Genomic DNA, 27954 nt, shown 5'->3' on the forward strand with positions numbered 1-27954 from the left:
TTTAAGGGACACGTTTTTTTTCAGTAAAAATGGAAAAAGCTCGTGATTCTGAGTAGAAATAATATAAAAATTCCCAATTCTAACACAAAACATTTTGGTACATCTTTAAATAAAAATGCCCATTTAATAAACTCCGGGGTAGCGACCACAATTATCTCCTTTTGATTTTGACGCGATCCCAAAATCAAAAGGAGATAATTGTGATCACTACCCCGGAGTTTAGGGTCGCTGGTTATCTGGGTTGGATCAACAAGAAGGTCGAAGAAACTTTGTAATCGCGCTATGTACCTATTACCTGAAAATGTTACATTTACCATTTTCAATATCACAACAATCTTAAGTGAGAAATAAATAATGCATAAATGTTTCCAGTATCTACTTGATTTTACTTGATTTTCCTTTCCTTTTCCTAAAATATTCCACGCAAAGTATGTTTACTATTACTCCCTTTAATGGTAGGATGCAAACGAGCAGACGGATTGCCTGCCGGTAAGCGATTACTGCCGCCCATGGACACTCGCAACACCAGAGGGGTTGTAAGTGCGTTGCCGGCCTTTAAGATAGGAGTACGCTCTTTACTTGAACATTTGAGGGTCGTATCGGTCCGGAATTTCGCAGGCGACAGTTCGTGCATTATCCCTGTAGACCGCTAATGTTTCTTCCCGATAAAACGTATTGCGAGCTGATTTGTTGTTGAAAGGTACTTATCAATTTCTTTGTGTTGCCGACGCTGGGTAACTCTAAATCAGGCATGCTTTGCCCATTTAAGACCATATCGAGAATTCTATTTCTCTTCAATTTGCCGGTGACTGTTCTCGGGAAATTGTCGACGAAAATGACTCCACCGTGCAGATGCTTGCTGTCTGAGAGTTTACCTGGTAATAACAATGACTATATTAGTTTCTGTTTACTCGTGTAGCTTAAGCAGGCCACTGACGAGCCTTCCAAATGGATGCCGTTACAATGGATTCATCCAAATGGACGGCATCCTGATATTAAACATTGTACGTTTTTGACATTCACGGACCGATTTTGGATTGCAGCCACGCTATTTGAACTGTTGGAAGGCTCGTCAGTGGCCACCTTTACAGTTCTCTGTTCGTAGACGATTTTCGCTACATACGGTTTTCCCATGTCGTTGGCTAAGGCCGTAAGCTAACTCAACGAATTTAACGAACAGCAATTGTTTAGGTTAGGTTTAGGTTGACAATAAAATAGAGTTCTCAATGGGACAAACTTGATCCAACATTTTTTGGAACCGATTCAATAAAAAATCTCAACAAAATGGTTTTAACACTAACTGGCAACGAGGTCCTTGATGTTTTGCTCGGTGACGGCGGCGCCGATGCGGCGCTGCACGACGGCGACGGCGCGTTTGCCGTCGTCGGGGTGCGGGACGCCGACCACGCACGCTTCCACCACGTCGGGGTGCGTTTTGATCACTGTTTCCACCTCCATGGGCATTACCTGAATAATTCATTTTAATTAAGGATTGTTGACGTTGGGGTCAAAGCCGCCAGGTTAAAGTAGGACTGGGCAGGCCATGTACGACGTGTGCACCCACAGAGGTGGGCTAACCTAGCCACGGAGTGGGTGCCACAACGTAAACGCCGAAATGGTTGGCCTAAGAGGAGATTACGGGAAGACCTGGACGCATTTCTCAGCAACTAGACGGATGCTGCAGTTAATTGGGAAGACTGGAAGTCTAGGGAGGAGGCCATTGCTCAGCAGTGGGACACTTGATACGCTTCGTTAAAAAAAAATGGGAACTTAACGTTAATTCCTATAAGGTTCGTACATATCCGGACATAGGGTAGTTTGCATCCCGGAAATCATCCTTTAAGAGGATCTCTTCTCTTTTTCTCTCTATCTCTCTCTCTCAGCGTTTATCCGGTTGGAGCCCAGGGTCCGCTTTCGTTGTCCCGCTTTTCACCTCCACCTCGCATGGTCTTTGGTCTTTAGTAAGATCAAAATAGAAAACTAAATACGCATTTACTTACAAAGTAACCTCTAACTTTGAAGGCGCTAGACATACGATCCACGTAGAAGTAGTAACCATCTTCATCTCTGTACAGCAGGTCTCCGGTCTTGTACCAGCCGTCAGCTGTAAACGCCTCACAAGTTGACTCAGGGTTATTGTAGTACTCCTACAAAAATCATGAAAAGATGAGTTCCATAGACATCACTAATAATTGCATGCAATTTTCGATACATTGCCGGCAAGGAGGGCCTAGCTAAGATTAGGGTTACCAGATGTCAGGAATTTTCGTGACTTGTCAGGAATTTTGGCCGTTTGTCAGGAATTAGGGAATGCAATAACCGGCCAAACTTCATAACCGGTTTTGGTTACGGTTATGCCCGAAAACTAACCGAATATCGGTTATAATCGGTAACGGTTACTTTCGACAAAAAATGATAAATTTACAATGCATATAAAATTTACAATAAAATAAAGGTACAGTATTAGGGAATGTGAGTATGTCTTCGTTTTTTAATAAAACACACAAAATTCAGTAAAGTAAAATATGACCTTGGACGTGATACAATTGTCAATAAAAATATTTCATAAAGAAGGGAAGTAAATTTCGTATATTTTCATTATTAAACTACACGAATGACAAAACTTAGAGTCACAGGCGTCACAGCCACAAAAAAGGCAGGATTTCGTTGTCATTAGATGATAAAAACATAGAATCTAAGTCATAAATAAATAACCGAAAATAACCGTAACCGGTTATTCCAGTTTCCAATATTCGGTTATGAAATTTTGTCAAAATATTCGGTTATAACCGAATATTTCGGTTACGGTTATAACCGATTTGCATTCCCTATCAGGAATGCGGCCGGAATATGAAAATGTCAGGAATTTAAGTGAATTAACAGACTTTTCTATTATGTACCTAAAAAGGTACCACATATATCTACATCTGACCCTAGAGCCCCCCCATCCCCCTGTAATGATAAAGAAAACATACCACCAATAATAGCCAGTGAAATCAAAAAAGCATTGTATCAGATGAAAGCGGATAAATCTCCTGGCGAGGATGGCATTACATCAGATCTTCTTCGCGCAGGTGGTGACCCTGTTATCAGTATCCTAGTAAAACTGTTTAATCAGGTTTTACGAGGTTCTCGCACCCCAGAATCCTGGAAAACCGCTATAGTCACCATCTTACATAAAAAAGGAGACATTTCAAAGTTAAGTAATTATCGCCCCATAAGCCTCCTTTCCCACACGTACAAGCTATTTGCAAAAGTGCTGTGCAATCGTCTAACTCGTATACTCGACGAATACCAACCTCCCGAGCAGGCTGGTTTCCGGAGTGGATTTTCTACTACTGACCATATCCATGCAGTCAAGCAGCTGATGGAGAAAATTTCCGAATACAACCGGCCCCTGTGCATGGCCTTCGTAGATTACGAAAAGGCCTTCGACAGTGACGAACATTGGGCCGTGTTTGACTCTCTCCATCGCTGCTCGGTTGACACTCGCTATGTGGATGTGCTCCGGGAGCTATATAGCTCGGCAACAATGCAAGTTCGGCTTCACAAACTCAGTAACCCAATATCCATCCAAAGGGGAGTGCGTCAAGGGGATACCATTTCACCCAAGCTTTTTACGGCGGTACTGGAAGACGTCATAAAAACGCTTGCATGGGACAAAACTGGTGTCAATATCCATGGTGTCTTCTTGTCGCACCTGAGATTTGCCGACGACATTGTTTTGTTTGCCGAGACCCTGGAAGATCTCCAAAGCATGATTGAAAGCCTATACCATGCTTCTTTGAAAATAGGTCTTAAGATGAATATGTCCAAGACTAAGGTTATGACGAACATCTCTAGTAAATCGATTCCAACCATTATGGTAGGGAACGAAAGACTGGAGGTGGTCGAGCAATACTTGTATCTTGGACATATTCTATCATTTGACAAAACACACCAGCAGAAGGAGAATCCAGCTCGGTTGGGCGGCATTCAATAAATTAGCGGACATCCTGAAACCTGCTTGTTAGGCATTGTGGGATGTTTCCCACAATGCCTGAAGACTCGCCTCTTTAACCAATGTGTCCTGCCCACCATGACCTACTCGTATGGTGCCGAGACATGGACGCTCACTAAGGGGGCTGTGCATAAAATCCGCGTAGCACAGAGAGCCATGGAACGTGCCATGCTCGGTATCAAGCTTCAAGATCGAGTAAGGAATGTCGTGATCCGTCGCCGCACCAAGGTGCACGACGTGGGTTTCGTCATTACCAAACTAAAATGGAATTGGGCGGGACATGTTGCTAGGCAGAGTGATGGCAGGTGGACTAAAATGTTAACAGAATGGTGGCCGCTTTCAAATGAAAGAAGCGCCTGGCGTCCGTTGGCTCGTTGGGTGGACGACATCCGGAAAATTGCGGGTCACTTCTGGATGAGATTAGCTCAGGACCGGGACAAGTGGCGTACTAGAAGAGAGGCCTATGCTCAGCAGTGGGCGATAAAGGGCTGATATGATGATGATGATGACGAAAAAGGTACATTATTCAAATTTACTTACATAAATCCAAAACAAATCAAATTTAAACAATGTATCAAGCATACGACAGGAAATTACAAATTTGGATCTGGTAACCCTAGCTAAGATGCCAATCGTTTGCGCCGTAGCGAATGAAACGGGTAATCTCTATTCTCTATCACTCTTCCATATTAATGCGACAGAGACATAAGCGTTCCGTTCGCTACGGCGTAAACGATTGTCTTCTTGGTTAGCCTAGGCCCCCTGAGGCACAGATTATATCGTCGGGTGACAAGCAAAAGTCACTAAGTACTATCAAAAAATTAAAGTAACAATGCACTTTATTACACTTGTAACACGGTTTATTGTCCAATCATTTCAATGGTGTTAGTTAGTGACTTTTGCTTGTCACACCCGACGGTATTACCTAAAGGGGCCCACTGATTACCAGTTCGCCAGACGAAATCAGCCTGTCAGTTAAACGCACAATTTGACAGCTCCGAACAACTGACAGGCTGATATCGTCCGGCGAACTGGTAATCTGTGGGCCCCTTATAGTCCTGTAGCGCTGGCTATATTTTGAGCCCTAACTTAAAGTAATATTAAAGTCAATTATTTTTTCGCTTACGAATACTGTTTTAAGATGTTAATCTTACATTTTGTTTTGTGTCACAGATATTATTTGCTTCTTAAGTAATTTAATAATTTGTGGTAATTATTTTTAATTTGAATTATTTTGGAGAAAAGAATATTCGAGAGAAAACATGTAATTGTGTCGCATTTAGGATAGTTTTTTTAATGTGAAAACATAGTTTGTGTCAATTACGTCCATTGCAATCGGATACTATGTCATACTATTCAAAATGACTCAAAAAATAATTAAAGTTAAAAAAAATTGCTGACGTGGCATTTAATCGTGTCAATATGTACATTACATGTTTTTGTGTCTTATGAAGGCATAGCTTCATAAGATTTGTGATAATTTTGTTCTAACACGCTATTACCATAACAAAAGAATATTAAAGTTACTAGAGTTCACATCTTATTAATATAAAAGGCGGGATTTATAAGAAATATGAATTTGTGTCAGTTTCATCCATTGCATAAACAGATAATATAAAAATAATGTTTGCGTTCATACGACGCTAGCGGGCGGCTATTAACGGGCAACGCGGGCCGTGCAGGGGGGGCGGGCGCGGCGGGCACGACGCGACCTTGGCGTGGCGGCGGCGGGTAAGGGCCTCTCTCTAAAAACTACACGTTGCGTACGCAACGCATGTTTACTTCGCCTGCGCGCCAAATTAACGCAACTTATGCAAAGTTATACTACTACAAAGATAACTTATAGATATTGTACAATGTCACCATTTACCAAAAGAACTGTAAGTAAGTACATCTTATTGCGAGAATTAAGGTCTGTTTATATCTATACACATTGAGAATGTGAAATTCCTCTTTGACGTTCGTTACGTAATGTTGATTAACAAATATGCGACAGATCCATCCTGAGGGCCTACCGCGAACATCGCAATTCGCAAATTGCGGACATCTTTCTTTGTCACTTTTATTACGTTTAATTGGAGTAAAAGAGAAAGAGTCCGCAATTTGCAAACTTCAGTGTTCACGGTCACGCATCATATATTTGTGACAGTGACAGGGAAAAGGTACCACTTTAGTAAAATTTGGTTATTAATACCGTGACTTGACTAATAAATTTTAATATAAAGATAAAATTTTTTTTTTCATTATAAATAGCATAAACCAGTCTTTCCATACTTAACATAAATTATGCACATAATTTTTTTAATGTTTTTTTTTGCTCTTATAATTTTTTTTATAATAGGTATTATTAATTGTGTAATTAATAATACCTATTTTAAAAAAATTCTACGAACAAAAAAAATTGAGGTTATTTAATGCCTGTTTATTCTGATGTTTTGAATATATTTACCTTAAATCATAATTACCAACACTTTTGATAGTTCAAGCTTCTTGGATTGAGTTCAATTGGCGTAAAGGACATTTTGGCGAAAATGAGTTATATCCACTACCGTAGGCTCAAAGGGCTTAACTGACAAAACGCGATTTTTCAGGAGAGCCAAAAAACAGTTTTGTTTTGAGAAAAAAAAATCAGACCTTTTTTGTTTGTTGGAATTAACTGATGCCTGTATGTGGCTTATTCCTAACTTTTTGAGGTCTTTTAAACTGATTTCTTGAACTTATAATACAATACTTATTTACGAAAACAGCATGTCCGTTACGCCAAAAAACACGACTGTTTTAAGAAGGGCGTCCCTTACGCCTCTTCTTTATTGTTTATCTTATTAGAAAAAGGGCGTAATGTTCTAAAAATTAAACTGTTTTAGTACCATTTGGCGTAAATCCAACAATTTCGTTGCAATATTGGCAACTTGCATTTAGGGAACACTATACTTCTAAGGGCACAAACTCCCCCCTTAAAACTAGGATCACATAGTCTGGAAAGAGTTAGTAAATACAAATACCTCGGCTGCTGGCTTAATGAAACGTGGGATCCTGAGTAGGAAGTTAAAACTAGAATTGGTATTGCCAAGAGCGCCTTTCAAAATATGAAGAAACTGTTGACCAATAGGAAGATTAATTTAAACTTAAGGTGGCGAATGGTGAAATGCTATATTCTTCCAATCCTCATGTATGGCTCCGAAAGCTGGACGCTAAGGAAAAATTTGATCAGTAAATTACAGGCTTTTGAAATGTGGATCTATCGTAGAATGCTTAAGATAAAATGGACCGACAAAGTTAGTAACGAAAGAGTCATGTTATTAATGAAGAAAAAGGTGGAAGTCGTAACAACTATTAAAGAAAGGAAAGCTACATATTTCGGACATATATATAGAAACTCAAAATATGATTTATTAAAACTAATTATTGAAGGGAAGATTGAAGGCAAACGAGGACGTGGGAGAAGGAGAATATCATGGGCACGGAACATAAGAGACTGGTTGGACGTGGGCAGTACAGAGAAACTAATTAGCATGACTTCAGATAGAATGGCATATAGACATAAGGTCGCCAACCTCCGGGATGGAGAAGGCACTTAAAGAAGAAGAAGAAGATACTTCTAAGTACTATAATTTACATTTTTTTTCCGAAAAATTATAGAAATGTATTCACTGTTAAGTTTTTCCCCATTTTTGTTATTTTGGATACTTAAACGTGGAACAGGTCGTTTTCTTAGCCACAAAAACAATGTTTTTTTTTATTTGTTTATATTACTTCAACAGAATCACTGCTGTCCTACCATTTATGTATATTGATATACAACAATTTGTAACAAATTAATTTTACTATAGAAAGTATTATGCAAAATCTGTTTGTAATGTTAATTGGATTATAAATTTTACTTTTACATACTAAAATATTAGGTCATTACCTATGAAATTGGCGTTTTGTTCGGAGAATTTCAACGAAACACGAATTTCCATACAATTAATTTTGCGGATATTTTTTTGATGGCTAATTCAAACCAAACAAAATTTTTCCAGTAATTTTTGACACCTTTAAGGTATGTTTTCAATATCTCCATTTCTTGAAAATTGGTACCATTAGAAAAATATAAGTAATTTTAATACTCGAACCGACAGCACATGAAAAGACCTATTTTCAAGGCTTAATTCTGAACACTTAACAATAAAAAATAACAATTAATTGTATGTAAAATCGTTGTTTATTGAGTGCACTGTAGTTTTATTGTAATTGTGTATGTACTTTTGTAAAAAAAAAAAACTAGGATCAGACTTATATCTATGAACAAAAACGCCAATTTCATAGGTAAGGACCTAATACTATTAGGTATAATAGTAGTTTTGAAATTTCGTATGTCTATTCAGTAAATCTTAATGAATATCGACTACCGTAGGCTCAAAGGGCTTAACAGACAAAACGCGATTTTTCAGGAGAGCCAAAAAACAGTTTTGCTTTGAGAAAAAAAATTATAACTTTTTTGTTTGTTTGAATACACTGATGCCTGTATGTGGCTTATTCTTAACTTTTTGAGCTCTTTTAATCTGATTGCTTGAAAATATAATACACTGCTTATTTACGAAAATAGCAAGTCCGTTACGCCAAAAAACACGACTGTTTTTAAGAAGGGCGTCCCTTACGCCTCTTTTTTATGGTTTATCTTATTAGAAAAAGGGCGTAATGTACAAAACATTAACTGTTTTAGTACCATTTGCCGTAAATCCAACAATTTCGTTGCAATATTGGCAACTTGCATTTAAGGAACAGTAGTACTTCTAAGTACTATAATTTACAATAATTTTTTCAATAACTTATAGAGATGTATTCACTGTTAAGTTTTTCCCACATTTTATGTTATTTTGGATACTTAAACTTGGAAAAGGTCGTTTTTTTAAGCCACCAAAACCAATGTTTCTTTTTTTATTTGTTTATATTTCTTGAACAGAATCACTGCTGTCCTATCATCTATATCTATTTATGTACTTATATCAAAACAATTTATAACGATTACTTTTACTACAGAAAGTATGTATGCGTTATATCTGTTTGTCATATCTTAATTTGATAGTAAAATTTAAGTTTACACACTATAATACTAATAGGTACAATAGTAGTTTTGATATTTTGTATGCCTGTTCAGTAAAACTTAATGAATATGCGATTATTTATAACATAACATCAGAGTAGGGAGCAAAAAAGGCATATGGCTAGGCCAACTTCGTACTTCTATGGATTTAAATCCAAACGTTATAGACAATAACTTTCATGTTCCTATAAATTAGGGTTTAATTTAAACGAAAATGTATTAATATTACGTATAATCATAATTGGAAATGGGCCAGTCACATACAAAACCGCAAGTTATCAGTCTAACCTTAATTCATTGCCATAATTATCACTTGAATATAATCATGTATTATTATTTTCTTAAAACTGATGAAAAAGGTACCAACTAGTTCAGTATAAATTGTCAAGTTTTAGTAACCCTATATAATAAAGCATTAATGAGCACATGAGCAGGTAATGCAAGTACCTACTTAATAAAAAAATTGACAAAGAAAGTACTAGGTCATCCCAATTAAACACAAAAAAGCAACAATTATAAACTCGAAATTGTACATAGTATGTTGGCGTATCTCTTACATTGTATTCTCTAACATTCGTATAAATATCCACTAGTTGTGGGCGTAACATACATTAAGCACTCAAAAATCTACTGCAAATAGGCGTAACTGACAAAAAATCAGCACATATTTAATAAAATATCCGATACAAAAGGGCGTATCGTACAAAAAGTTGGGAGTTACGCCCAAATGTCTCACATAATTTTTTTTAATTGGCAGATATGGCAAAATGCGTTGGAAAATTGTGTTCAAGCATTGATTTTGCAAAGGGCTTAACGGACATTTTTTTCAAGTTATCGAGACGTTAAATATACCATTCGATAGAGAAAAAAAAACTGAGCATAACTGCATTCATAACTCATTTTCGCCATTTTGTCCCTTACGCCCTTTGAGCCTACGGTAGTCGAATGATCGCATATTTATGACATTATATTAGAGTAGAAAAAGGCATATGGCCAGGCTTACGTACATCTATGGATTGAAATGCAAACGTTATACCTAGACAGTAACTTTCATAAGGTTAATCCTGTAAATTAGGGTTTAAACAAAAAAGTATTAATATTACGTCTTAATCAATATTACCAATGACCCAGTCACAAACAAAACTAATAGTTATCAGTCTAACCTTAATTAAACGCCATAATTATCATTTGAATATAGTCATGTTTTATTATTTTCATAAAACTGATGAAAAAGTACCCACTAGTTCAGTTTAAATTGTCAAAATTTAGTAACCCTATAAATTAAGCAATGAGCACATGAGCAGGTAATGCAAGTACCTACTTAATAAAAAAATTGACAAGGAAAGTATAACTAGGTCATCCCACTTCAACACAAAAAAGCAAGAATTATAAACCCGAAACTATACATAGTACGGGGGCGTATTTCTTACATTGAATTATCTAACACTCGTATAAATATCCATTAGTTGTGGGCGTAACGTACATTTAGCACTCAAAAAGCTACTGCAAAGAGGCGTAACGGACAAAAAATTACAACATATTTAATAAAATTTCCAATGCAAAAGGGCGTATCGTACACAAAGTTGGGAGTTACGCCAAAATGTCTCACAACATATTTTTGAATTGGCAGATACGGCCAAATGCGTTGGAAAATTGTGTTTAAGCATTGATTTTTCATAGGGCGTAACGGACATTTGTTCAAGTTATCGAGACGTTAAATATACTATTCGATAGAGAAAAAAATACTGAGTATAACTGCATTTTCGCAATTTTGTCCCTTACGCCCTTTGAGCCTACGGTAGTCGTTATACAGGTTGATTCAGGAGACGTGAGCAGGACTTACACTGCGCATTTCGTAAATTATAAGCAACTGTTTCGTATCAGTATTAGTGAGGTTAACGTTAAATTTGTTGTGCGTGTTGAAAAAAAAAGTTATTAATTTATTTACGACATGCATGGTCACCTTACAATTAGAATACTAAACTACCGATATTCTGTGTCAAATTGAATGTCATCAATGTCATCACGGTCTGTTTACTTTTGAAAACTCGTATCTCACTCAAGTTTGACAGTTTACTTTCTTCGTAATCAAAATGCTGTCATTACGGTTCAAAGAGGTTTTATGTTTATTAATTAGGTATTGTAGTGACCATGATAGTAGAGAAATAAATTTGCCCTCACCAAAAAGTTAAAAAATAGGAAAAAGTGTGGTTGTTTCACCTAAATACGACGGTGTTCGATCAATTATCAGATACTGAGTGTGCAGGATTAGTCCTGCTCACGTCTCATGAATTCTGTATAGTGAACATTTCGATACATTATTGGCTACAATAGTTCTGTCAGTGATGATAGATCGATCCCAATAGAGCGTGGCACGACCATTTTCGAGAACTGGCGCAGCTGAGAACTTCGCGGTCCACAACGCCGTATGGCCAAGGCAAGCTGCTGGTGAATAATTCTGGCTACGAGATTATGTCCGTGCAAGTACTCGCCGTTAGCAAGATGAAAACAACCGGAGATAATATGCCTGTGTTTTCTTTATTATTATACTATATTATCAGAAAAATATTAATTATAACTCTAATCGGGATATACCTGGCATAATCAACTACCGTTTGATACATTTTTAAGCTTCGTAACAGTAAATTATGCTGAGAAAAGTTAACATGTGTACCGTGACTGGTAACTAATACACCCCGAATTTGGTATAAAATAGTCTGATAACGTCACTTACGACCCCCTAATAAACAAGATTCACTAAATTATCAATAATTTCATGGCCGTAAAGGACATTCATAGTGTTTTTGACCAATTTTAAAGGACATTAACTTCTTTCGTATTTAATTTATTTATAATAATATCTATAGCAACCGCTAATTCAGGTTAAAGAGACTAACATTTTGAGTACTTTTCCAATACACATCAAAAACATACCTCGATAAACACCAAAAATATATTATAAACATTAAAAAAATGCAGTTTTTCGCGTCTCCTGAAACGCAGCATTTTGTCCTTTGCCGCCAATTGAACCAAAAGGTATCGTAATAATATATATCACTAAAATTAATAAAATCAGTCTTTATATTGTGTATCAACTAGGTACATATTATAGTTGCACATGCAAGTGCAAATATTTTCATTGCATTCAATTCATGCCATGTTGTGGGGGGCGTGGCTAACGACAATCGCAAGCCAAAATTTTTTCTCATAATTATACCAACCCGGTGGAGCCCGTAATATCACCAAAATAATTAAAACAATTATATTCTGCTCCTCAAACGAGCATATTTTTTTTTTCAATAACTTTTAAAATTTATGAAGTCTTGTATTCAATGTAATTGACGTTGCTTGCCACGCTTTATACATCACAAAATGAGCAATACATGGCGTCTTAAAATAATCTTAAAAAGTATACTAAATATCGAATAAATGTTATTTTTAAAAGTCGCTAATGTGACATTCTCATTCAAAAGGTAGGGACCACTTTGTCGTTTACCATAAAGACCAAATTTTATTGTATCTTTATACAAATAACCTGTCAGAGAGTCCTTATGGCAAGGATAAAGTGGTACCTTTTGATTGCGAACGTCACGAATGTTGGTCAGTATGAGGAGCCTACATTTTATTTTTAAATATACTTACAACATACCTACTCCCACACTATGAAAAGACTTAATGTAATTATGCCTCCGAATGAAATAAATACACTGTAATGGCTCCTCTACACGATGGGCCAACGTCGGCCACTCCAAGGGACGCATTTATGCGTTAGAGGGAGCAAGTGATATTGCTATCTCATTGAGTGGCCGGCGTTGGCCCATCGTGTAGAGGAGCCATAATGTTCATGTAACAAGCACCCTACCCGCGTAGGTAGCCTTTCCCGCGTACGCCGTTCATGCAAAGTTTTATTTTGCCAAATAGTAAAAAACCGTTGTTGAAAATGACCCAAATTATGAATGTTGTCTCGATGTGGCATTATAATAATGTAGACGTAAACTTAATAACATGATTTTTTTTTGTGGCAGATACATGATGTTTATAAGAAAAAAAAATATTAAAAATAAAAGCGGTGGATGAATTTGACACACATTTGTTTGAATAACATATTATAATATCCTGTGAAGTACAACACTTCACTTACCGACTATAATTTTATTTTAGGCATTTTAGGTTCACTATTAGGTATTTATTAAATGTCATTATACCCGTGGATGAAAATGACACAAAATGCGTGTGTACGTCGGAAGCCACTTTGCTTTTACAGGGAAACAAAGAATTTCATCTAGAATATTTTTTTTACCGAATGCTGTTTGAAAAAAGAAATACCTAAATTTCTACCTAAGCAAGTACCTAGGATGACACAAATTATTATTATTAGATTTAGTGTGTGGTCTGGAAACTATATGTAAAAAATAAGCAACATTAATAATCTTATAACTTCAAAAGTTATTGCTACCGGACTATTAATACTGCCGTGCTAAAAACATATGCAGTAATCGCAGTTGAAAAGTCATGCAATTGTTTATCTTGTTCTCTTTGAATAAGTTCTTTATTTTAAACGATGATTTTCATGCAAGTACTGCACATACAATAAGCAGAGGGCAGAATAGTTGTTAATAAAACGTAGGTACTTACTGCAAATCTTGGCCCCTTAGACCAGAGCTCTCCCGTCTTGTTGGGGTTCGTGATTACTTCGCCAGTTGTAGTGTCGACCAACTGCACAAACACTAAGAATTAACCCTTTACCAGGCTAAGAGATATATATTTCCCACATACGGCACTTCAAACATGTGTTCTATTTTAGATGAGTAAGACTGACATTCGATTGTCATTTTTGAAATGTCAGCCTGGTAAAGGGTTAACAAAAAAACAGGTAGCAATATGACTCATATTAATTTGACAAGCCCAAGTAACTACAAAAATCCCCTCTCTCCCCTACCATAAATGGAAACCCGCGGCAAGGCAGACGAATGGACATGACAAACTTTAAGGGTTTTTAATTTTCTTCGGAATCCTAAAACCGGACAAGTGCGAGTTGGACTCGCCCACCGAGGGTTCCGTACTTTTTAGTATTTGTTGTTATAGCGGCAACAGAAATACATCATCTGCGAAAACTTCAACTGTCTAGCTATCACGGTTCGTGAGATACAGCCTGGTGACAGACGAACGGACGAACGTACAGACGGACGGACGGACGGATGGACAGCGGAGTCTTAGTAATAGGGTCCCGTTTTACCCTTTGGGTACGGAACCCTAAAAATGGTGACTAGGATTGGAGTAAAAATTAAACATTAGAGTCTCGATTCTTAAGTATAGACCACCAAAATCAAAGTCAAAATACCGTCAAGTGGGGTAAGGGGCGAGCTTGGGTAACTTTTGACAGTTTTTTTTATGAATAGCTATTTGAAAAATTTAGGTAAAAATATTACAGCGGTTTGAAATTTACAGTTTTATATCGATGACTAGAAATAATTTTAGTTTTACAGGTATTCATTTTATAACACTTATTATATAATAAATGAGTTTTTGGTATATATGAAACCCAGTCCCTAATATTAAGCAAGCTTATGAAAACCAAGAATAAGTAATTGTAAAGTTAAAAGCCAATTGTTTATACTAGAAATAAATAAAATACCTGTACTTTTACTTGTGGGATTTCTTTCCCCACATTCCCTGCGGGGCCGTGTGGGCAAGGGAGGAATATAGGTCCTACACACTCTGTTTGAGCATACAGATTCCACACCACAGCTTTAGGATGCAGTTTTGACTGAAAAATAAAACATAACAATAAATCATAACCCCTTATAGTTACACGTGTGAGCGAGAGAACGAAGAACTATTAGATTCTTAGATATATAAGGGACTACACATCGGTAACTCGTGGCATTTAGGTAGCACTTAAAAGATTAGTGATGAGCACACATCGGTAACTCGTGAGTCGTGGCATTTAGGTAGCAGGCACAGACTAGTGATGTGACAATGTTCTTCCTATACGAGTGGAGAAAAAGAAACCACTAAAAAAAGGAATTAATTAAACTAATCTTTTAAGTGCTACCTAAATGCCACGAGTTACCGATGTGTAATAAGGACCTTCGCCACTATACTTACTTTGAGTAGTTGGAGAATCTCTGGATCCGTGGAAGAACCAGTAAGGACGATGCAGTTGAAGCAAGTCAGGTCACAAGACTTTGGATGTCTGACGATGCCAGAAAACAGATGTGGACTCCCGGTGCTTACAACAGGCTGAAAAGTCACAATATTATTGTTACTTTCTTGCTCCTAGTCAGAAAATAGGAATAGCAATGTGCCAAAGCGAAATTTTCAAAAATTGCAAAGTACAAGTCAAGGTATTTTTTCTGCAAGTATATTGCCAAACTTTCTTACAGTTTGGATTTCTATGACACTTGAAATGGTTAGACACACTAATGATCAACATAAATATCAAATTAATTTTCCCTAATCTGAGTAATCTGAACGGGAACTTTATAAGTGGAAACTTGCATGAGAATTTCTCATGAAAGATCCTAAAAATTTAAGAAATTTTGAAAATGTTTTGCAAGGTGGCAAAGAGCACAGGGTCTACTTTCTGTCTCCCACTCCGTACGGTTTCAGCGTTTTCTTTTAGAAGAGAATTGAGACTACGAGACGAGATATTTTGTTAGTAGGTACCTATTAGCAAAGAGGATTTGTAATAGAGGTATATACCTATATTGTCAAAGTAAAGTCAAAAAGTATCGCCATCTAGTCGAGAGTAGGCCAAAGGTATGGCGCCTTCTCTTTGCTATTAGATAACTTTACCTTGTGTTTGTTGATGATGTCAATGGCGTGTTCGACGGTGATGGGGGACGAAGATTGCACCTTGATGTGGTTGGCGGTGATCATGGCCAGCGACGCCAGGTACGAGGATATCCACTGCACGCTCGACAAGTTCAGAGCTGGTTGAATGTCTCTAGAGGACATAAAATACTAATGTAGGTACTTACAAGATATATACAGTGGTACTACTTAACGAAATAAATAACTAGCTTAAATCTAAAATAGGCCCTTGAGGCATTGTACCAAGGCTCTACCAAGGATGCTGGCGGCATTTCGTCACTGTATCGCAATTCGCAATGCTGATACGTCGTGCGAGGTAGCCGCCAGCTCTTCGGTCACCAGTTACGTCAACCAGACGCTTCGCGATTTCTGCGAACAACTTGTGCGCATACTAATTTAATTAGAAAATGTTACGAAGGTATATTCTTCAAGCAAACTTTTATAGAACTGTTGTCCTTTGGCTCGTGCCAAAAAACCGACAGTATAAATTAAGTAGGGAGCGGTGGCCATGACGAGGAGCATAACCCGGGGTCAAATTCGACATGTACCTACAACTGTCAGATTTCGCATCCACGACAAATCAACAGTTGATTTTATTGCATTTTGATTCTTATCAAGTGTTGATTCGATCCACTGTGGATAATATCATTTGGTACAACAAAACTCAACTCTAAACTCGGCGTGGTTCGGTTTGGTTTGGTTGTCACCTAACTGTGGATTGCTAATGTCATATTTTGACATTGTACGTATTCGAGAACTTATTATTATTCCCACATCAATGGGAGATCAACACGATACGTCAAACGTCGCTTGTATAGGGGTTCTACATACGTGCGGCATGACGAGTATTAACGTTCCCACATTACGTTTCTGCCTACTTCCCTCGCTACTTCCCGTATACCACTCGACGAGTGTGTTGTGTGGCAGGGGTATAAATATAGTGCGTAGTAAATTGTCTGGTACTATCTCTCCTTACCGTAAAATGGGGTGAGTTGGGACAAATCCGAAGTTCAAACCTCAAAAAAGTTTATTTTTATATGTGGCTCGTTCATTTTACGGTACCTATTACTTTAGATTATATTGATTAACCCAACGTAATGTATAATATAAACTCACTTTTCTTTGAGCACCTCGTACAGTCGAAGTACCTTGAGGATGGTGGGATGCTTGAAGGCCGCGACCTTGGGCCGTCCCGAGGTCCCACTCGTACTAATCAGCCAAGCAAACACCTTGTCCGTATTGAAGTTCGCCACTCTGAAAAATTATTATCAATGATTCAAATATTTATTTGTTCAACTTCAACATAGGTAGGTAAAGTTACAAGATGTTAAATATATATTTCAGTATCACTATGTCGTGCCTATTGGCATACAAATTCAATAAAAAATACACACTATAATCATAATATCACATACACATATAAACAATAATCGTCAAAACAGGGTTATCTCATGCACTAAATCTTAATAGAAAAAGAATCTTTATGTGATAATCCTCCTCTGATAAGGATCCTCCATTGTCAATACATTTTAATTTACAAATCAGTTAAAAATTCTGTTATATAGATAGAGTAGTATGCTTTTTCGGTAAGAAAAGCTTTTAGGTTTCTTTTAAAACATTATCCTTGTCCTTACATGCTATTATATTCGCCGGTAACTTGTTATATATTTTGTGAGCAATTCCAAGTATGTTTTTTTTTTGTAAAAATGGCGTTTTAGTTGGTACTTTTTGCAAAGATTAATTAGTTTGTTTTGCAGGCGAACACTTTTAAACTTACTAAATACTTACCCCCCTTATTCATAAACGTCTACTAAAGTTGACAAGCCGATAATAATCGTTTGTCCCTTTCCGACGTATTGGTATGATGGAAAGGGACAAACGATTATTAGCGGCTTGTTAACTTTATGAATAAGGGGTTATTCTTTATTGTTGAAGTTTCCCCAAAAAAGGATACCATATCTAAAATTTGATGTGACATAAGCATGATAGGCGGTTAAAAGTGTCGATTCGTTTGCGATTTGTTTCAAATTGTATAAGGCGTATGAATTTACTTAATTTATTACATATTTTGTCAGTTTGTGTTTTCCAAGTCAACTTATTATCAAACATCGGATTCTAGGGGGCAAATTGTATGACGGATAGGGATCCCGTCATACAATTTGCACCCTAGAATCCGATGTATGCTTATTATCTATACTTAATCCTAGAAATTTTGTTATGTCCGTTTCATTCACGTTATGTCCCCTATAAACTATGTTGAAACTAGTGGATTAGGTGCTTTTCTTAAATGTCATAATATTGATCTTGTTCAGGTTTATTCTAAGATTATTGTTATCAAGCTGTCTGCTGTTCTATAATAGTTTCTAAGGTATTATTTAAGTATGTCAGTTTAATACGATTCTACATTTTGTCCAGAAACAATAATGGTGCTATAATCTACAAAGAGAACCATCGGTGTACCGTGGCTTTAGGCATATCACTAATGTTAATTAAAAACAATAGTGGGTCCAACACACTTCCCTGGGGTACCCCATAACAAATGTTCCTAAAAGTTAGATGAGTAGGTTTCCTCTTTTTTCGTACTGGGAGATATTCTTTTAATTTGTGTAATTTGTTTCCGGTCTTTCAAGTAGGAACGGATTAGACTGAAAACATATATTACCGCGAATTCCATAAGCATGTATATAGTTTGTCTAAGAGAATATTATGGTCAACAAAGTCAAACGCTTTTGACATGTCCATACATAAAGCGCATGTAGGGATTTATTTGTCTATGTTATTGATTACCTTTTGTTCTAAATCGAAAATTGCCAAATTAATCGATTTTTCCGTTCGAAACCCTTTATCTTAATCTTGTTTTTCGCATCATTCTTGTTCATCGTCACATGTTTTTCGTGCGTTCCTTGTTATCGTTTATCTGCTGCCGGTTACCCTCATTTCCAAAGCAATATCTAGATTGCGGTGGTAGCCGAGTGGATATGACGTCCGATTTTCAATCCGGAGGTCGCGGGTTCAAATCCTAGCTCGTACCAATGAGTTTTTCGGAACTTATGTACGAAATATCATTTGATATTTACCATTAGCTTTCGGTGAAGGAAAACATCGTGAGGAAACCTGCATACATCTGCGAAGAAATTCAAAGGTGTATGTGAAGTCCCCAATCCGCATTGGGCTAGCGTGGGGACTATAGCCCAAGCCCTCTCGCGCATGAGAGGAGGCCTGTGCCCAGCAGTGGGACGTATATAGGCTGAAATGATGAATGATGATGATGATCTAGATTGCGTATTGCGGCGCCTGTATAGTCAGCTGCATAGATATTTATATATATAGACGGTAAATACATAAGTGATCCAGCCATCCAGAATAAAAAATACTGCTCATGACCTATCTGGAATTTTAAAGCTCGACTAAGGTAATTCTAAAGTCGAGGTTTATTCTAATTATTGTTATTTAAGGTCTGTCTGTACGAAGGATGGTATTCTACCTGTCCAATTTATTTGTCCAATGTCATTGCACCTCATTCTCTCATTAAAGCAAAATGTGAGACGCAATACACATTGGACAAAGAAATTGGATAGGTGGAATACCACTCTTACTATAGACCGATCGTTTAAATGAGTCCTCGCCTGCGCGGTACGGGAGCGACGGGGTAGGACGACTAAGGGTGGCGGGGAAGGTGCGGGCGCCGTACCGCGCAGGCGAGGACTAATTTAAGCGGTCGGTCTATACTATATAGTATGTATCTTACTTGAATGTGTGCTCCGGCTCGTGCTCATCGTACATCTTCAAGAACTTTGCTAACGAGTGGTCACCGTCACCAAATGTCACTATCCTCGTACCAAGTCCGAGATCATCCACGACCGTCTTCATGTCACCAAAATTTTCAACTTCACAGAAGACTATACTTGGTTTGGTCGTCTTAAAATGAAACTTGATTTCTTCTACAAATAAAATCATATTAAAGTCTAATTGGGCCAGTACTATATTTATCTACAAGATCGCATCCGTCTCATCTCCCTAAATAGCAATCGCAACTCTAAGATTCCTGGTCCCTACCTGGGGGCGTAGCCAAGCGACAATCGTTGATAGAAAATGCCAGTCGAAAGTGAAATCGTATGAATATGATCCACGTGACTTTTCGTTTCTTTTTTTTTCATTGGCGTTTGTATTTATTTGTACCTACGCTTGTCATATTGGCTCCGCTCCCTGCTAATATTGTTGACGTAATGTAAGGAAAAAGAGCTTTATTTAGGTATAACACTATCAATTTAATAGCTCACCATATCTGTAAATAGGATCGATTCCAGCCAACGGTAGCCCGTTCATAAACGCAGCATAGAAGGGGATGTGGACGTCCAGATGGTTCCGGCCGGACACGACGGCCACGTCGCCAGGCCGAAGCCCCGCGACACGGAGACATCTGGCCAGTCGTATCGAACGGCTCTTCACAGACAACTTTGATTCTGTCGCGCCTGTACCAGCGTCGATCTACAAAAATAAACAGTAAATTATTAGCTCATGATGCTTAGTCATGATGGGCTGCAGGTAAGTGACGTCATGCAAAGTCCACGAAGACATCTCGGCTGCCCTAAGCAGAAAACAAGTAACTCGAAAATTTTCAAAAACGGTTTTTTTTGATTTTCGGAATCTACAATTTCAGGCGCATCTTTCACCAAAAAAATACTTGTAAAACAATGTGTAGTTTTCAAAATATTCATGTTTTTAAAATCCGATTATCTTTTTTTGACCCTGTATTCTACGCTAAATTCAAGTATATGTCCCATTTCTACGCTAAAGACAAGTAACTAAACAGAGATACTTGTAATTCATATAGATGACCGAGATACTTGAGTTTAGCGTAGATGTTCGCAACTGCGAATTAGTTTATTACAATGGTAAAACAAGTATCTCCCAACACAATCTGCGATTTAGGTTAAAAATTAGTTACATAGTTATACAAAAGGTACCTTGTTTAAACTTTAAAGACACACATAGAAAACAAATTTGCTTAGAAATATTCCTGTCAAAGGTGAAAAGTCTGTGAAATTTAAGTTTAAAGAAAAAGTGTTGTTAAAACAATTAAAATGATCTGTATTGTCTACACTGTAGACTCTACAGTAATGAAAACAGAACACTAGAATATGCCAAAGAAAGAGGAAATCATAATTATGCCGTATCCGTGCCAAAGGTTTTGGAAAAAATTAGAAACAAACAACAACTGACTGTATTCAAATGACCAAAAGGGAAATATTTAATCCAGGAATAATGCCAAAATTTGAATTTTTATAAAGACACTTATTATGTGGTAAAGTGAATCATCTGAGGCCAATCTCGAGAACTCTATTAGTAGAGTTCGACCTAGAAAAGTCTGCAGAGATGTTGAGAGTACACCAGTGCTAGTGTTATTTATATGTCATAATTTCATAGAAGTTTGACGTTTAAAATAACACCTGCACTGGTGTGCTCTCAACATCTATGCAGACTTTTCTTGGTCTAACTCTACTAATAGACTTCTCGAGATTGACCTTGTGCTGTCAAAATCTCTGCAGACTTTTCTTGGTTTAACTCTAGCCACTAAAGAGATCCACCAATTACTTACCATATCAATAGGTGTATGTATATCAACAAAATTTCAGATCGATATGGTTTTATAAGAAATAGGTAAAACTGACTTGAAGGATTTAATTAGATTGTTACTTTGTTACAAGTAAAGTTAAATAGTAAATAAAGTAACTATGTACCTAAGTATGTATTTATCTATACACGTATGTATATATCGTCTCCTAGTACTCATAGTACAAACTTTGCTTAATTTGGGGCTAAGTCAACCAGTGTAAGATTGTCCCCAAATATTGATTTTTATGAACTCACCAGCTCTCACCATTCCATGCACCTGCCTCATTCCTATCAAACACGTCTGTCAAATAGGACTATAAAAAAATACAAGTCGGACTCGCCCACCGAGCGTTCCTTACAAATTTAGTTATAGATTTTTTTATTTTTTACAAATTTATAGTTTTCAGATTATTCCCTGTAGCTACTTATAATGTAATACAATATTACTTGCCAAATTTCATAGTTCTAGGGCAACGGGACTTCTCGTTGACCTAGCTACCTACTACCCACCTACTTAGGTACCCTTTAAATGTTGAATCCCTTGAGAATGTATTTTGGCATAAACCACCGTATCTTTTTTTACGTTAATGTAGATGTTTGATTTTTTTCTACATCTTTAAGGGAATGTAGTCCTGAGTATATGGTTCTAATTTCAACTCGATACCTCCACGCGTTTCCGAGATAAAGGATCTTGACAGACAAATGGACGGAGGACGGACGGACAACAAAGTGATCCTATAAGGGTTCCGTTTTTTCCTTATGAGGTATGGAACCCTAAAAAAGAATAGTTCGGAAGCAGGATCCTGTAGGTACCACCCATCCACGAAGACAGAGGGTTTGTTGAAGGAATGGGTCATCGTATCACAAAATAATCTCTGAAAATAATATCGATGAAATAGGTACCAATAACCGATGTGACAGAAGGTACGAGGATGGCAACATCAATCACTAATTTAAAAAAAACATATTTTCCAATAGAAAAGAACTTTAAAATATATAAAAAAAAATTTTTTTTTTCAAGCGTTTTATTATCTAACAGGGATTTTGAAGTCGATAAACCTGAAAGAAATAAAAATCAGTTTTCGGTACCTTATATTATTAGCTTTCATTTGGTACCATTTCCTTCAGAATTGCATGAAAATTGGAAAAGTTATTGAGCGGAGAGCCAAATATGTTTAGTATTTAAGATGCTAAAGTGCTTGCTATTTCCAAGCTAAACACGAGATACTTGAATTTGTGTAGAATGGTTCTGAGATTTTCGGGCAGTAAACTACACAGAAAACATTTTATGCCTATACAAAGTTTAATATACAAGAATAACAAAAAATAAAGTCTGTATAAGCTTAATTTTATCGCCTTTAACATAATGGTATAAACAGATGTTACATTTTAGACCAAATACCTAACAAAACTGACAAATTACGTTTTTTTGCTCTCCTCAAAAATTTGTCAAAACTGGGTTACTTGTTTTCTGCTTAGGGCAGCCGATCTGTCCAATCGTATCGAACGGCTCTTCGCGGACAACTTCGATTCCGTCTTATATAAACAGCTGTAATTCTAGCTCATGATGGGCCGCAGATACCATGTACATGACGTCATGGAAGGTCTACTTGGGAAAGGAAAACAGGCGCGACCTTACGCATGCTGAGATGAGATCAGTAAAATAGCAGACTGAAACTGGTTTCAAACAGCTCATACATGGGAAAATTGGCTAACTTTGGAGGAGGACTTTAATTAGTTTACTTAAAGGCAATATCAGTGGTAATTTCTCCATACAAACGTACGTTTCCTCCGTGGATTTTGGCCATAAAGCAATGATCTTTTCAACATAGATTAATGTTATCATCATTATTTGTGTCGGACTGCTTTGCTTTTTTTGATATTTTTCTATTTGTACTTTCATTTTAAAAAGTATAGAAAACCTATATGGATTCACAAACTATCATGCATTTTTGAAAAAACTATGTAAAAAAAATATAAAGGGCTTTTTTTATAATTCACTAAGTCGTCGATAGTGGGTCCGCCGGGTGTATTGGAAATTTCCGTAACCTTTTACTATACTCAGATTAACTTTGATTTGAAGTCTATTGGAACGGGATTGGGCGTGCAAATGTGGTTTAAAAATCAATGCCTGGAAGTCGCAGGCGATTTTCCTTGGTCATTCTTACTATGTAGGCACGCTCTCGGACATGGTACCCTGAGGTACCATCAGGTATTAACCTGACATTTTGTCAGGTACTCTACCTACTGTCTGAAATTCAGGCATCACCATGGATCAGATGCTTTCTTGGTCTTCTTTCCTTGCTGAGGTGAGTAAAAACATTTTTGGATTCCTCCACTCTCTTCGACGGCTGCAGAATGTTCTTCCTCTTCATTCTAAACTGACTCTTGCCCGTTCTCTCTTGCTCCCACCTCTAGACTATGGTGCGCGGAAACGTGTGACGGATTTTACCTATAATGGCACCCGAGTGCGTGCGCCGCTCTGTGCACCCGCGGCAGCTATGAAATTTATGAAGTGACAAAGAAAAAATACAGTACCGAATTGTGTCACAAAAAGAATGTTGTGAACAGTGAAAATGAAGTGGTATTTTGTGAAATATCTCGTTGAAATAAAAACAAAAATTAAGTGCTAAACGGATGGACGATGGATGATGAAGAAGCGGACTTGCGTGAACAGATATTCCATAATAATGTCAGGGAACAGATAGTGAGTTCATGTTTCCTACTTCATAACAAAGCTTTCACACGTAATTCCGAAAAAGAAAACTAAAAACGCGTCATTTTGTTGTAGATATTCCTGCTACTGTTTATTATCCTGTTTTACCTCTTCTCGTTTATGCTGATCGAGAAGTACCGTAATCGAGACCATGAGGACTTCTTGTCCGCCGACGAGGATGAGGTTTTTAAAGTGTACCGCATTAGTCTATGCTGTGCACGTTCGCACTGGCTGTATCCCTGGGGTCGCTGCTTCTGCTGCCTGTGTCAATAGCGGTCGCCCTGAGGGTCGCCCTAACAATGATGATTTTATGATAAGTACCTACCTGCCAAACACAGTCTTGAGGGAACTTGTTCATATAGTCCATAAAAAAATGCCCAAGATTGTAATTACTGTCCATTAAGTAACCATTCGTGGTATTTTCCGGAGTTTCCATGGTTTGGAGCACAAGACGTTTTAATTACTTAGTTGATGTCTATTGTATAATAATAGACGCGTATGCTGTTTATATGTGATATAATCATAGCGCAGTGCGGTGCAAAAACAAAAGCTGAAGCGATTTTGATTTGAGAGTAACAGCAATAAAATATTAATAAATATACTTAAGTGTTATACCGGGTGTGGCCTGTAACACGAGCAAATAATTAAAACAGATTGTACTCCTCAAACGGTGACACTTTTGTTCAACAACTTTTAAAAATTATGAAGTATTTAGACTCCCTATTTTTCATACAAAATAAATATTATCTTCAATGGACGCCATCGCCACGCCATATCATTTGGTCAGTATGAGGAGTACAGCCTACGAGTTTAATTTTTTGCTCATATTACAGGCCACACCCGGTATAATATACAGAGATGTTGTCCAAGCGAGCTGTCAGTGGGACCACTTTTGTTTAGTGTACGATTAACAATGTGGCCCACCTTGCTGTAGCCATGTCGATAAAGTCATATCGATAAACTATCGACATTTCTTGCAATTTTAATTTTACTTCAAAGGTTTAACGATACCTAAAATGAACAAAACCGCTTTTATTCTTTGTTGTGGTTATCAGATCACAATTTTATCGTCACGCCCCAGCAGGGAACCAAGGGAAAGTTCAGATATTTAATTAAAATACATAAATATTCATTATCCATTAGCATTTCAATTATGTTTATGTTTAACGAAGATATTGAAGCTTCAATTAATCGCTATTTCGTTCCGCTGTATAGCGTTTATCGATATATAACATGATTAAAATCGACTTTTCACATCCCTAAAACAGCACACATATACGCTTTTACGCACACATGCACAACCTGGGTCTACCTAAAAAGGGGACACCTTGATTTGAAGTCCATCTTTTCAACAGTATGGTTGTCCTTTTTTGACAAACGGAATTTTTAAAAGAGCAAGGAGAGAGAAATTATATCAGTTGCTGCGCCGTCAAAGAGAACAGACAGCGTTGGGGCCTTGACGGAAGCGTGATAGAAGGACACAAAGCGATTCGATGGCGAAGCGCCAGCGACTGTCACCTTCTTCTTCTTCTTCTTCTTTATTAGGGGCTATATAAGGCTCCAAAGCCTATGTATCACTGCGACCATTCCTGATCTATTGTGATCGCCACCTATTACAACTCTCGATCCAACCCTGCAACTTCGAATAGCTGCAGGATCCTTTTGGTCTCGAGAGACTTTACCTCCTCCGGGCGTAATATGTGTCCGCCCAAGATTAGGTCACGAGTACGCATTAGGCAAGGGCACTCTGTGAGGATGTGCAAGGGCGTCTCCTCCGCCTCCATGCAGAGTCTGCACCGCCCTATGTCACGTTTCCCCATGGTGTGCATGTGCTTATTTAGGCCGCAATGCCCGGTAAGCACCCTTACCAAGTTGCGCAGTTGGTTCCTAGACAGCGCTAAGGCGTTCGAGGACGCCTTTTTGCTGAAGGCCTTGATAAGCGCTTTGGAATGGTTCAAACCTGTTGTTTCTCTCCAGAGTTGAATGGTTTTGTAGTAACAGTAGGTCTTTAGGGTGAGCCGCGTTAGGCTTTTGGGGATACCACAAAAGGGCTCAGGACTGTAGTTCTTCCCCTTAGCCCCTGCTCGCGCGAGTTCGTCGGCCTTCTCGTTTCCTACGATACCCGCATGCCCCGGGACCCAACGTAGAACAACCTTGTTCCTGGCTCCAAGGTTGTTCAATAGTTGCCTGCAGTTCTCAACCAGCCTCGATGTGGTGACATCGGAGGTTAGAGCTAAGAGTGCCGCCTGGCTATCCGAATGGATATAGATAGTATGGTTGCCGTAGTTGCTTTGCAGATTGATTGACGCACATTCTAGAATGGCGTATACCTCTGCCTGGAATATAGAGCAAAAACGTCCTAGGTTTAAGCTGATGCTTTTCCTAGGCGCTTCACCGTATACTCCGCAACCTACTTCAGATCCGGATTTGGAGCCATCAGTGTACCACCTCAGGCTTCCTTCTTTCCACTTAATTTGACTGTTTGACCAGTCCTCCCGTTTGGGGATTTCCACTGAGTAAAGTTTGAGTGGACAAAATTTGGGTGACATAGTGTCGGTTGGCATCCCAAGAACAGGAATATCGTACACTGATTCATTAAACAGTCTCAGAGTTTGCGATAACCAATTACCTCTCCTCGCGCCCGCTATTCTAAGCATACTAGATCTCGCCTCCAATTCTAGGTGCAAGTGGAGGGGTGGTAGATTTAGTATGGCTTCTAGGGCTGCCGTCGGGGAGGATGACATGGCCCCAGTGACGATGACACAGGCAGTTCTTTGAAGGCTGCCAAGCTTCATCACTGTTACCTTCTGCGTCGTTTTCCTGTACCATGCTACAGAGGCGTAAGACACTATCGGCCTCACTATGGATGTGTACAGCCATAAGGCAATTTTGGGTTTTAGACCCCATCTGTTGCCTGCCAAGCGACAGCATATTGCCAAGGCTGATTTAGCCTTTTGTATGGTTCCGTCCACATGCTTGTTCCAGGTCAGTTTCTGGTCCAGTGTTACCCCCAGATATTTGACCTCTGTTGAGAACGGAATAGTTTTACCATTCATGACAAGTGGTTTAAGAGCGCTATTACATTTCGGCGTTGAGCGAGTTTAGGTATTTTACGCGCTGCGGCAGGCCGTGCGAGCTCAGTATGCCGATCCCTTCTACCACACTCGCACTACAATGATGGATTAAACATTCTTGATCCTTCGCGAAGCATATTGAAATCAACCATAACAACACTAACTGTACTTAACTTTTAAAGTTCTAAAACTGTTATTTGGTAAGTACGAAAATACTAAATGCAGTGCAAATGTACATAGGGGCTGTTCATAAATCACGTCATCTGTTTTTGACGATTTTTGACCCCCCCCACCCCTCAAATCATCCAAAAATCAAGCTTCGGATGAATCTGTTTCCTCCTACGTCATGTTACCATCATCCGATGTCCAGACCCCCCCCCCCCCCCCCACTCTTCCCATTTGAAACGACGTAATTTATGAATAGCCCCATACTCGTACTTATGAAGGTATATTACTCGAAAGAAATTATAGGTACCTACTCGCTTATTTACATGTTTCGTCATTGCATTTGGTACCTATAGGTTGTAAAGTTTGTATCAACGAGGGTTTAAAAACGAACTGGTACTGAGGATCTGATGATGATTAAGGTGGTCACGGATACCAATCAACCATGTAGTAACATGATTAGGCTCGTTTGATTCGTCTC

At 38.0% G+C, this 27954-nt stretch overlaps 1 protein-coding gene across 1 annotated transcript; it reads right to left on the reverse strand.

The window, feature by feature from the left end:
- Nucleotides 1-462: 462 nt before the first annotated feature.
- On the reverse strand, nucleotides 463-27290 carry LOC134800316 (uncharacterized). Its single transcript, XM_063772815.1, has 10 exons — nucleotides 26103-27290; nucleotides 20183-20390; nucleotides 19650-19843; nucleotides 15885-16052; nucleotides 15195-15329; nucleotides 14722-14853; nucleotides 13722-13802; nucleotides 2001-2147; nucleotides 1302-1467; nucleotides 463-875 (listed from the first exon to the last, which is right to left on the reverse strand). The coding sequence occupies exons 1-10, from the start codon at nucleotides 27288-27290 to the stop codon at nucleotides 634-636; spliced, it is 2661 nt and encodes an 886-aa protein (XP_063628885.1). The 3' UTR covers nucleotides 463-633.
- Between the last annotated feature and the right edge of the window lie 664 nt (nucleotides 27291-27954).

The sequence above is a fragment of the Cydia splendana genome, chromosome 19, assembly GCF_910591565.1.
Source record: "Cydia splendana chromosome 19, ilCydSple1.2, whole genome shotgun sequence".
Lineage (NCBI taxonomy): Eukaryota > Metazoa > Arthropoda > Insecta > Lepidoptera > Tortricidae > Cydia > Cydia splendana.